The 11,983-nt window shown below is 52.0% G+C and overlaps 5 protein-coding genes across 5 annotated transcripts; 3 read left to right on the top strand and 2 right to left on the bottom strand.

Annotated features, from left to right (window-relative positions):
- Positions 1-811: 811 nt before the first annotated feature.
- On the top strand, positions 812-2,290 carry Aud_001393 (T6SS phospholipase effector Tle1-like catalytic domain-containing protein; the record flags this gene model as incomplete). The annotated part of the gene is made up of 2 exons (XM_043286892.1): positions 812-965; positions 1,077-2,290. 2 exons carry the CDS (start codon positions 812-814, stop codon positions 2,288-2,290), a joined length of 1,368 nt encoding a protein of 455 aa, XP_043142827.1.
- Positions 2,291-3,983: 1,693 nt separating this feature from the next.
- On the top strand, positions 3,984-5,682 carry Aud_001394 (carotenoid oxygenase family protein; the record flags this gene model as incomplete). Its single annotated transcript, XM_043286893.1, has 2 exons — positions 3,984-4,031; positions 4,090-5,682. The coding sequence occupies 2 exons, from the start codon at positions 3,984-3,986 to the stop codon at positions 5,680-5,682; spliced, it is 1,641 nt and encodes a 546-aa protein (XP_043142828.1).
- Positions 5,683-5,969: 287 nt separating this feature from the next.
- Positions 5,970-6,800, top strand: Aud_001395 (uncharacterized protein; the record flags this gene model as incomplete). Its single annotated transcript, XM_043286894.1, has 2 exons — positions 5,970-6,343; positions 6,392-6,800. The coding sequence occupies 2 exons, from the start codon at positions 5,970-5,972 to the stop codon at positions 6,798-6,800; spliced, it is 783 nt and encodes a 260-aa protein (XP_043142829.1).
- A 929-nt stretch (positions 6,801-7,729) lies between these two features.
- Aud_001396 (carbohydrate esterase family 5 protein) lies at positions 7,730-8,853 on the bottom strand (the record flags this gene model as incomplete). The annotated part of the gene is made up of 2 exons (XM_043286895.1): positions 7,730-8,301; positions 8,349-8,853. The coding sequence occupies 2 exons, from the start codon at positions 8,851-8,853 to the stop codon at positions 7,730-7,732; spliced, it is 1,077 nt and encodes a 358-aa protein (XP_043142830.1).
- Positions 8,854-10,112: 1,259 nt separating this feature from the next.
- Aud_001397 (cytochrome P450) lies at positions 10,113-11,935 on the bottom strand (the record flags this gene model as incomplete). The annotated part of the gene is made up of 5 exons (XM_043286896.1): positions 10,113-10,725; positions 10,781-11,539; positions 11,588-11,639; positions 11,690-11,695; positions 11,743-11,935. The coding sequence occupies 5 exons, from the start codon at positions 11,933-11,935 to the stop codon at positions 10,113-10,115; spliced, it is 1,623 nt and encodes a 540-aa protein (XP_043142831.1).
- Positions 11,936-11,983: the final 48 nt, after the last annotated feature.

Genomic DNA, 11,983 nt, shown 5'->3' on the forward strand with positions numbered 1-11,983 from the left:
TGCCCATTTCTTTTGCCTTCGCCTCGTTACAGTCTTACAGATAACTTAAGCAGCATTTGACTGAGCCACGATCACCTTGTTGGTTCTCCGTAAGCAGCTGTGGTGTAAGGCTGGGTGCGAGACATTTCCACTCTGTACATGTGATGGATCTACTAACACTACCAATTGGTAATCTCATCTTGTTCACGCTGGAGTTTCCGGCCCTCCTGTGCAACGGGAAGGGTTCATGTGTTGCGCTCATCCGGCGGTGTGATTTGTTGCGCCGAGAGACGATCTGCGCCACGCATCTGCAGTTCGCAAGCGCGTCGAACCTTATGTTCAGCTACGCCCTGCCTTCATCTTAGTAACATGTAACTATTAGATCAGATTTTCTGCCATTGCCCATGTTGTACCACTACTCGATCATTGGAGGGATCTCAAAGGTTTCCACTGTTCGCCAACGGCATCACCGCCGCTACCGAGATCAACACGAAAGATCGACAAACACGTTCCATAAATCCCTATCAAAAAGTAAAGATTGGCATTTGGGCTCCATTTGGCCTCCACTCGACCATCAAATCATATCTGACGTACGCCAACCCTGGCGCAAACCTACAGAGTAGTACGCTGCGGCCGCCTGGTGGCCATGCACAAGGCTGATCCTGGGCAATGAGGCCATTCACCGATAAGCTGAGCGTCGTCGCTCAGGGGGTCATTACTTCAAATGAGCTGGTTCCTATATATTCGAAGATCTCACTTGTCTCCAGAGAGGAATCCCCAATTACATTTGCTACCCTTGTAGGGTTTTCATGTGCAATAAAGCGCGACCGACATGACGGACAAGGACTCCGAAGACGGGCGTGACGCGCCTACGCGAGAGCTCGTCCTGTGTTTCGATGGCACGGGAAATACTTTTCGTGCAGACGGTGGCGAGAGCAACATCCTGAAGATCTTTCGGATGCTAGATCGAACCAAGGAGAATCGATGTATGTACTATCCTGGACCCAATCACCGAATGTGTGCTAACGAGCATAGACTGCTACTACCAACGTACGTATGTCGCCAATCATCAAATGACAGCAACTAATCGGGCGTAGCTGGCATTGGGTCAGACATAACGCCAGGCTCGGTCGCTCACGCCGTCCTGCGCCGCAGCGGCAAGTCATGGACTCCAAAGGCCTTTGACCTTGCGCTTGCGACCTCTTTCGATCAGCATGTTATTCGAGGCTACCGCTTCCTTGCGCGCCGATGGGTCCCAGGCGCCAAGATCTACCTCTTTGGTTTTTCTCGAGGCGCCTACACGGCTCGATTCCTGAACGAAATGCTGGATTATATCGGCCTCCTCTCTGCGGACAACGAGGAGCTGATCCCTTTCGTCTGGGAGGCGTTCACGCAGTGGAAATTCTCCGAGGGCGAAGATAAAGAGGAGCGTTTGGGTGCAATGCGATGCCTGAGCGTGAGCCGGGAGACGATGTGTCGACCCGTGGGGCAAGTCCACTTCTTAGGCTTGTTCGATACTGTCAACAGTGTGGCCGAGTTGAACAAGGAGAGCAGCACGCGGCCAAGCCCGAGGATTATGAGACACGCCGTCAGTATCGATGAGCGAAGGATCAAATTCCAACCCGTACTCTTCGAGAGCAAGCTGGGCACGGGATCACCGGACATGAAGCAAAGCGTCAAAGACTGGAAGAAAGGACCCGAAAACATCTACGACTCGGACAATGACGGTGAATCTTCAGAGCTCGAGGCTGACTTTGAGGAGGTGTACTTTGCCGGAAACCACGGCGACGTTGGGGGAGGCTGGCCGAGCAAGTCCTGGCCCATAAGCCAGATCCCTCTGACATGGATGGTCCAGGAAGCCATCAAGGCCGGGCTTACGTTCGAAAGCGACAAGCTTGAGGCGCTCGGCTGCCAAGATCCAGCAACAAGTGAAAAGGGTCAGGACATCGTACGCCAGGCCGAACGTGCTCGAATCCACGATTCCCTCGACTATGATAGTGGGAGACCAGCCGAGGCTTTCTTCTGGAGACTTCTGGAGTGGATCCCCTTCAAACGACTGAAGATCACGCCGGATGGTTCGGTTCGCATGACTCGATGGCAGGCAAGAGGTTCGCGAAGACCGCTTCCCAAAGATGCCAAAATCCACGGCAGCGTCATTCGACGGCTGCGGGCTGACCCAAGCTACCGACCGTACAATCTGGGCCTTGGCAACAAACCAAATGAGATGGACAAGGCGGAAGAAGACCGGAATATTGGAGAATGGAGGCAGATTGAGAACGACGGCCTGCGTGACTATTGGATCAAGGTTTAGTTTGCAAGCACCTTCCGTTTAGCTTCGTTTCGTTTAGCGTACTCGCACTGCTGGTTAGTGTCATACTTTCCGAATTGAATTGGTTGCTATCGGCCACCGATTGACACCCCAGGTAATACCCCTGCACTGGTTCTGTGATTCAGATATGCCGGCTTTGGCGGAAGTAGAGTCTGATACCCGAACCCTTGCGTCTCCCAGTCCTGCTGTTCCGAATAAACAGATGTCAACTCGCTTCGTTTGTCCCGGGCCGGTTGACCTCCAGTTAAACGTTCATAGGAACACAGTCTCCCGCGGGACTCGCACTCAGCACATGGCTGAAGCCCATTACACGCCTTTTTCAGGCGGGCACAGGCATCGCAGGCGTGCTTATGTTTACCTCCAGAATCCGCCTGGGGAATCTCCAGCCCTGATTGCCGCCGTTTAGCGCACGTAGCCCAGTGTCGACGGAGAACATCCCTGTTGTACGACATGTTAGTTGCACAGCGATCGCAGCACGCATGCGCCCTGCCTTACCCGCGACTATACGTAGAGCTGCAGAACTGGCAGCGGTATTGTTTAGGTGGTTTATCTAAGCCGATCAGTCAAGCCTTGATGCATTTTTTGCATGCACACTTACGGATGAGTAGATGGCGTTTGAGGTGGTCACTGCGATGAAACGTGAAGGAACAGATTTCACATCTCAATCGACGACCACTGAGGGGGTTTGTACTCATATTTTGCTCCATCGTCAGTTCCCGGTCCTCTGTGTATCTTGCATATGCTGTGTACACAGGCGTAACAAGTGACGTTGACTGTGCCGAAAAGATATCTGGTATTCTGGTTGCCTACGCCGAGGCCGAGGCGCGGGACTGAATCATCACCGACGGCATTCCCCCGCAAAGGTTGATGATGTGATCCGTGGATTCAGCTGAAGATTATTGACACGATTTCGAATCCGATGACAACCACGGTATACGCTCGATCCGGTAACGGGAGTCAGTCACTGTATTGTTGGCAATGTTTGCTCACACATCCTCAACTGGATGGTTAATGTTGTATTTCTTCAACAACGTGCACCAATTGCAACTTGCGAAGCGAATAGTCACGTGGTTTGTCTGATATTGAGATCACATCCAGTGGCACTGCTCCATCTCAGTTCTCAAATACACCCATCGTCGGAAAAATTGTGGGGACATTGCTTCGATTCTTCAATCTTGCAAATCGCAGACTGAAGAGTTCCGAGGAATGGGCCGCTCTCTATTCTCTTTGAGCTTCTCAATCAGGGGAAAGGCGGCTTTAATACTCAGAATCCAGATATCCCAGAATACCCCAGAATACCTGGTACGATAGATCATGTATACCCCTTCAAAATCGAGATTAACTTTCCACAGATTAAAAGTCTATGATTGGATGTGGCATAATGCGCCGCTCCTCCAAGAATTCGCTCCGTATCCGTCGGGGTCCCCCAACGACTAGCAGCGTGAATGCCGTCAGACGACCATCAGTATGGTACCCCAGGTTTTGGTGAATGTGGTTGTATGCCGTCCAGTTCATGAATCGGATACTTCATCCCCCGACCCTCAGGGCAGGTATAAATTCTTCCCTGAACGATACAACTGGCGTTTCTTGACTCCCAGTGCCTGTATTCGATCGAACTCTGGACGTCAGATTACCATATTCAGACCATATTTCTTTCAGATTTCGTTATCGCAAGATGCCCAGCGTCCAACGATACTTCAATGACTGGCCCAATGATGAAGGGGTAAGTGAATATATACACTTAAACCTGACGAACGGTTGCTGACCGGTACGCTCCGCAGTTCGATGCCAACTATGAGGAACGTCAACCAGTTGAACTCTCCTTGATTGGTCATATCCCTCCCTACGCCGCAGGCGTTCTCTATCGCACGGGCCCAGGAAAGTATACGGTTGACACGGAGAACGGAGACACCTTCAAGATGTCCCACTGGTTTGACGGCTTCAGCCACACCCATCGATTCCAAATCTTGGCTCCAGATGAGTCCCATCCGTCCACGCGCGTATTCTACAACTCCCGCTTTTCGACGGATTTGTTGATCGAGGAAGTGAGGAAGACCGGCTCCTTGGAGAAGATCAGCTTTGGCCAAAAGCGCGATCCCTGCAAGGCTGTCTTCAACAAAGTGCAGACTTCTTATGCCCCGGCAAATGAACCATCCTATCACAACATTGGAGTAACGCTGTCTGTCAACATGCCTGGTCTTGGTCATGAGACCGGTGACCGCTGGACGAAAGCTTCCGGAATCAAGACTCTGTATGCAAAGACTGATGCCAGCCACTACAAGCGAATCGATCCGGAGACTCTCGAGCCCATTGGACTCGCCGCGCAAAAGGATCTGCATCCTGATCTAACCGGCCCATTGTCGGCGGCTCATGCAAGATCGGATCCAGTCACAGGAGACGTATATAACTTCAACCTAGCGTTTGGTCCTGAAGGATCCGTCTACCGCATCTTCCATGTGTCTGCTTCAACGGGCACCACGTCGATTCTGGCCCAATTCCCTGGAACCCCGGCGTATCTGCATTCGTTGCTAATAACGGACGACTACGTGATCCTCTGTGTGTGGAACTCGCACATCAACCCAGCAAAGTTCAAGGATTCTTTCGTAGAAGCCATTCAACCGTTTGACGCTTCGAAACCCGCAACATGGTACGTTGTCGACCGCAAGGGCAGCCGAGGGCTCCTCGCGACGTACGAAAGCCGCTCCTTTTTCTGCTTCCACACCATCAACGCATGGCAGGAACCTTCCGCCGATGATCCCGAACACACCGACGTCGTGGCCGAACTTGTCTTGTTTGATGACCTTGGCATACTCGAGAGACTCTACTACGAGAACATACTTTCTTCGTCTTCCACCGCAAAGGCCTTTGTCCAAGGCAAGCGTGACGGGTGTCGTTCCGCAGTGACCAGCTTCCGGCTTCAGGATATCCCTTCGGCTCCAACATCAGATGTCAAAGAGGCGTCAATCAACTGGACAGCATGCAAGGACTATGCTCCCGAGCTGCCTACCCTGAACCCGAAATATGTCACGCAGAAGCATCGATACACCTACGCCGTGACTGACCGCGGCGAATCGACTTTCTTCGATGGCATCATGAAATACGATAGCGTGGCCAAAGAGACTACTGTCTGGAAACAGCATGGACAGTCGCCTGGAGAAGCAATCTTTGTCGCCGATCCTGTGGGCGCTAATGAGGATGATGGTGTCCTCCTGAGTGTTGTGCTGGATGGGAAGACCGGGAAAAGCTACTTGCTCTGTCTGGATGCGCGGGATATGTCTGAGCTGGGTAGAGCGCATCTGAACGGACCGGTAGGCTTTGGATTTCATGGCCAGCATGTTCCTGCGAGTGAAGGGATGCCAACGGGGGATTATTAGGCCGGAATCCGCTTGCTCTTGAGATTCTACCCCGAGATCACCCTCTGTCCCTGCTGTTTCAGGCTCGTGTACTTCAGTTGCTTGTAATATGAGTGAATTTCTGAAATCATTGTATTTGATAATTATCATGGAAAGTCAGTGCGACAAATTCCCTGGTTCCTTAAGCGTTACTCTACGTCATCAATACCACAAGGCTGCTGATACGGGCCTGCTGCCTAAGTTGTCTGACTCCTCTATCAATCTTCTAATTCACTTCTCAACACCAGAACGCCACACGCTTCACCAAAATGGACAAGCTACCCCAGGACGTAGAACAGGGCGACCTGATCTTGGTGCATACCCCCAAGGCAGCAGCCATGCTCGTTGTCAAGTCTGCTTCAGCCAGACGAGATCCAAGCTCAAGCGCACCCTGTATCATCTTGCAGAAGGTGGACTGGCATATCCCAGGCTCAAAGGGACATTGGATCTTGGATGGACCAAACGTCTACTATGCAGACTCAGACGCAGACGCAGAATCAGACGAAGATGGAGACGCAGACGAGGAGGACGATGATGGGAACTGCACGGGCGAGGAGATGACCCTAGAAATGTACCTTCACAAATTCAAATCTCAAGTTGAAGGTGACGATGAACCCAATGTAGTTGTTCGACCTTATGGGCGGTAAGTTCCATTCTTATCCTTCCTAGACTTCTGGCTCACTGTCGCTAGTGATGTCCTCAAGCATTACTTCTTCGGCCGCTGCCCCAATTGCGGCGTCAATGAATGGTTTTGCCGCGGCTGTCAGCAGATGTGGCCTGAGCTCTTTGGGAGCTGTGGGGATGACCTGTCCTGCCCTGTCTGCCATGGGTATGATTTTGCTTTTGATGATAACATGGCTATCAGGTATCAGGACTCTCTTGAAGGGAGGTTGCGTCGGCGGCACGAGCACGGGCAGGACTCCGTGTACTCAAAATCCGAGATACGAAGCCTACAAGAGGAAATGCTGTCTTCGCTTCGGGATAGATATGAGTGGATCAACGCACGAAGGGAGGAGATGGGGATGAGAAAGGAAGATGTGGATGAGTTGGTGAACGACCATAAAAAGTCTTTCGCTAAGTGCTGGGGTTGGCTTGATTGATTTGCTAAACAGCGTGGCTCTGAATTTGCTCGTCTGAATGAGAACTGATACCTGGTGCGTCAACGGTCTCGGCGGATTGCTTCAACTTGACTGCTAGACCGATTAGCCAATCGTTTGAGAAAAATGATCTACTGCGTCGGGGAATGAAATTTTACAAGGTAGCACCAGTCAGTCAGCTTTGGCAAAGTCATGCATGCTTCCCTCCATTCGGATTCCTTAGTTTATCTAAAGGACCGTCCCTTCCCCATCCCCTAGGATCGCCCACGTCCCCCAGTGATCGAACAAGAGGGAATGATCTTGTGGTAGCGATAGAAGCCCGTAAGGAATCTAGACGTCAATTTCGCAGAAAAGAGAGAGAGTATAATGACAGCCCGTTGAGGATTATATGGGATTTGATAAACTAACAACTTTTTCAATGCACTATATTGGAATAGCTTATGACAGTTTACTCTAGATATACAATAGTAACTTGAGATCCACTAATCGTTACTATCTGGGTATCTGCCTAATAAATACGTGATACTCGAAGTGGACGATGAGGCTGTATGTATAATCATGGTTGATATTTGATATTCACTACTTCTGTTTGTAGCTGGCACTCAGTAGGTGAATGAACAAACAAGTTTCAATAGTGAAGTGAATAGAGTCAAGTCTAGTGAATAGATGACTGAACTGAGATAATAGTAAGAGAAGAATGATATCTTAACATTATTCTTAGCCATATTTTTCTCTCACTTTCCTTTGATATCATAAATGAGTCACAACCTCAGGTAACCAACAAATGTGGGCACCTAAGTATCTAAGGCGCCAGCGCCAGTCATGCTATGCCATACCAGCTAAAGAGCGACATCCCATCCGTAGACAACGAGCGAATCATCAAACCAATAATCCATAATCATATCCATATGTCAAGGCCAAGAGCAAGCAAGCTAAGCCTTAACCCCCGAAGCCGTAACCAAAAACTGCGCCGCCTCGGCCGCATCATCCCCATAGCTCAAATGCGCCAGCACATTCGCCCCATTCAGACAAACCGGGTCCCCAGCCGCACAGTACTCCTTAACATTCGCCTTGGCCACTTTCCCAACAGCCTGGGCCTTGAACGGGTCGCCAAACAGCACCGCCGCGGCAATCTGGCCATCACTCAGCGAGTTCGCCGCATTGTGCACGACCATCGCGCCTTGCGAGTACCCGCCCACCACAACCTTGGTATCGGGACACTGCGACAACGCCTGCTTCACCAGGCTGGCCATTGTGGTGCCTCCCGCGGCGCCGAGCATTGCGTTGCCCTCGATGGAGGCCGGGTAGTCGACACCCTGGACGACGACCTTGTTGTTGAGGAGGGAGCGGAGTTTCGTGGCCACGGGAGGACCGGCGATGGAGCCCATGTTGCCCATTTCGGAGGTGCCGCGGGCGAAGATGAAGGTGAGGGGTTGGCAGGCGGCTTTGTTTTTGACGCCGTTTTCGCTGATGGAGCCTAGAAGGTCGCGTTTAGCGATGTGTTCTGGTTGTTTAGCATACGACTTTTCTGTCGAATGGGGATTGACTAACCACCGAGGAGCCCGGAGAGGGCGACACCCGAGTTGGAATCGGAGCTGGTGGCGGCCTTAGCGCTGCTGCCTGCCTCGGCGCTGGAGGCAGTGGTGCTTGCGCTCAGCCCGTTGAGGCCGCTCAAGCCGCTGAGTCCGCTGAGTCCGCTGAGTCCACTCAATCCCGAAAGGCCGGAGGAGCCGGAGGAGCCGGAGCTACCCAGGCCACCCAGGCTACCTAGACTGCCCAGGCCGGGGATGGACGTGGGCAAGGTGAATCCCGGAAGACTGAAGCCGCTTCCAGACGAGGAGCCGCCCAGACTAGGGATGAGTGAGGCCAGAGCACCAAGACCAGACGAGGTGGAAGAGCCGCCCCCGCCCAGGATAGGGAAAAGAGAGGCCAGAGCACTCAGTCCATCGGTGCCGGTGCCGAACTGACGCTTCTCAAGGTCGGAATGAATAGTTCTAGTGGGTGCACCGACGGCAAGCCCAGCGAGGAGGACAACGGTGGTGACGGATGCCTTCATTTTGTCTCAAAAAGAATGAATAGAGTCCAGCTCTAGTAGGAACGAGTGACTGATGAGAATGAAGGGAGTAGTTTTGTCGGTTCTGCTCTTCTCCGACTCAGCGACGCGAGCAGAGTCTTTATACCTCTTCTCTTTCATCCTGAAACCGGCATTTACTCTCAAGTTCAACCGAGGATGATAAAAGATAAATGCCGGCCTCGATCGCAGGCCTTGCTGAACTGGATGCCAGCCCCTGTTTCATCGCATCCAGAAAGTCCGGATCTAGAAAGTCGGTAGTCCTTAGGGCTGCGATCTGTAGACTGGAGTTTGGATACGGAGGATCTTCGGAGAATCTTTTGATCTTCATACCCCCCAGTGGGGGAGTTTCATGTTTGAGCTTCGATTCGATGCACAGGTCACGTTCGATAGACGGTTTAGGATAGCACTGCGAAAGAGAATGGGCTCGGCGATTGCTTGAGTTTGATCGCCGTCACCGTTCAAATACCGAGGGCTCAAAACCGATGATTTGAATCAATCGTGCAACAGCGTATAGGGTTTTTCGTGAAGATTCGTGCCATGGTTGATTTCACACCTAGCTGTAGTCATATCCTCGGCGAGGTCAGAGACCCTATGAGTCAATCTGATATGGAAAGGCATCATTATTCTCCCTGCCTGTTCGGAACTGAGTGTTAGTCTTGGTCCATGACACAGTCGTGCTGTGGACAAGCCTCAAAAAGGAGTCCAGCAAGCCCAGCTGGTCCTCGTGTTTCATCCTGGAACACCTCGGCATCAACCGGCACAGCCCTGTGTGGGTCTGGAATGGGTGAATGACTGGTAAACTCAATTGACTTGACAGGGCTGATCATCTCGTTGGATCGAACTTCAAATCTGAAGCACCATGACTCGTAAATCAGGGTTGAGTTCAACGTGGCTGGTATGGCTGTCGCAGGGTGAATCAATTTTCCTGAAACGGGCACTTTTGTCGGAGGGTCGGATTCGGACCTTCGCTGGTGATTGGCCAAGTTGCTGGATTATTGATCGAGTTCTACTCCGTACTCTGTAGATCAGGTAGAATCATGACTTGGAAACGGTTTTTCTAAATGCGAGATGGTGAAGGGTTTGAGCTGACGACGCAGAAGACAGATGACAGATCACGCTGAGGTGAAACATATTTTGACAGGTAGAATTGGTCGACTCATACGCACGACTACGGTAGAAGCATGGAAGCCTGCTCCTTCGTTGAGAAGATATGTCCTACTTCACACCAGTACATACGACCGCTAGATCACTCTCGGTCTCACCCTCACCAACACATCCTCTCCATCCTTAATTGACATAATCCCCAGCACAGGCTTCCCCTCCTCAGCCGCGGGGACCCTGTTCGTCACCAGCTCCACATCAAATCGCCGCAAGAGCATCGCAACAAACAACAACACAAACCGCTTGGCGACATACCGTCCAGGACACTGCGTCGTCCCGCCCCCGAAAGGCCGCCAGTTGTCGCTCCGGGTCAGATTTCGGCCCTTCTGCATGAATCGCTCGTGCCGGAACTCCTCGACGGGATAGTCCACGCCGAAGATGGTCTCGTCAAAATGTAGTTGCCGGTAGGGGATCATCAGTCGGTTTCCCTTGCGCAGGATCTTGCCGCCGATGATGGTGTCGGACGTAACGAAGCGTACGGAGGCAGAGTACGCGGAGAGGCGGATCGTTTCGTTCCACATGGCGTCGAGGTGAGGGCAGTTGTCGTGTAGGTAGTCCAGGTCGGGAATTGTCTTGTCAGGCGAGAAGGCAGGGAGCGTTTCTTGCCGGATGATGTCGACATAGTGCTCAGAACCGTAATGGAGGATGTAGGTGAGTAGCCAGAACGCTGCTTTGCGCGTGTTGGTGTTGATCCTACGCTGTCAGTTTCCTGATATGCAATCGCAAGTAAAATCCAGGACAATCATACCCCCAGTATATCGTCACCAGCATCGTCGCAATGTCATCCTCGCTGATACCCAGGGCGCGCATCTCGTTCTCCATCGCCTTGGTGAACCATGCATCGCCCTGCCTCGTCTCCTGGGGCAGTTGGATATATGTCTTCAACGCACGCTGGATTGCATTGCGCGCGGACTTCATCTCCCCAGCTAGAAAATCAGGATACTGATACAGAACCTGCCAGCTCAGCTCATCGAAAATGATAAACGTCTGCGGGAGCTTCGGGTCGATCCCGTCCATCGACGGCCCAAAATACGCCCGCTGGCCGGCCCGGGTGAAATAATCAGAGCACCACTGCATCAATGGCAGGACGATCCCATCGTCTTTCTTTGCCGTTGGAAGATCACTCTGGATCGCGTAGGGACATTCCCGCTTGAGCGCGTCCATGGTCAGCCGAGGTTCCACCCAGTCCAGGAACTGTTTCTCCAGAAAGTCGAGATTATCCCCCGGATACAATTGGTGGATGTGCATCTGGCGCGCCAGAGTCGCCAGCGGTTTGCCATGCGGATTCGGGAACCCGGGTTTGTCCTTGGACAGGGGGTTGTACATTGCCTTTACGCAAGACTCGGTGTTCCCGCAGGCGCGCATCATCGCTTGCACAAACTCGTTGAAGGAGAGAGTGTCGGTGTTGCGGTACGCCTCAGCGACATCTTGGGGTTTAGTGATGACGTAGATGAGAGAATTGGCAATGGTCAGGGCGAACGGATCTTGGATGTTGTTGTAGTAATTTCTAGGTACTTGGTAAGCCACGATGCCTTAGCGGAGAATGGCGACGCACCTTGCTCTGGATAGAAGGGCATTGGAATTGCTGAAGAATGCCGCCCCATGTCCTGGTCGCAAATTAACAAGTGCGTAGCAGAGGCTCACAGAAAATACGAACCCAGGACTGGACGTGATTAGTTTGATATTCAATGCTAAGGGGGGTTAACTTACAAGGAATCCAGTATGGTAGTTCCTTCGGATCGTTAGGATAATATGAAGGCAATATAGTGAACCGCCATATTCTCCATAGGACCAAAACACAAGCAGAAGTAACTGCAACCGTCAGGGCTGGATACTCCTGATTAACCCAGGATAGCCCTTGGCCGGTCCAGTCGATCACTGCAGAGGCTGCGTCAGAAAGCATGATGGGTTGGAGGCGACAATCCGTTCGAGGAAGACGTAACGGACGCGG

The sequence above is a fragment of the Aspergillus udagawae genome, assembly GCF_001078395.1.
Source record: "Aspergillus udagawae IFM 46973 DNA, scaffold_1, whole genome shotgun sequence".
Lineage (NCBI taxonomy): Eukaryota > Fungi > Ascomycota > Eurotiomycetes > Eurotiales > Aspergillaceae > Aspergillus > Aspergillus udagawae.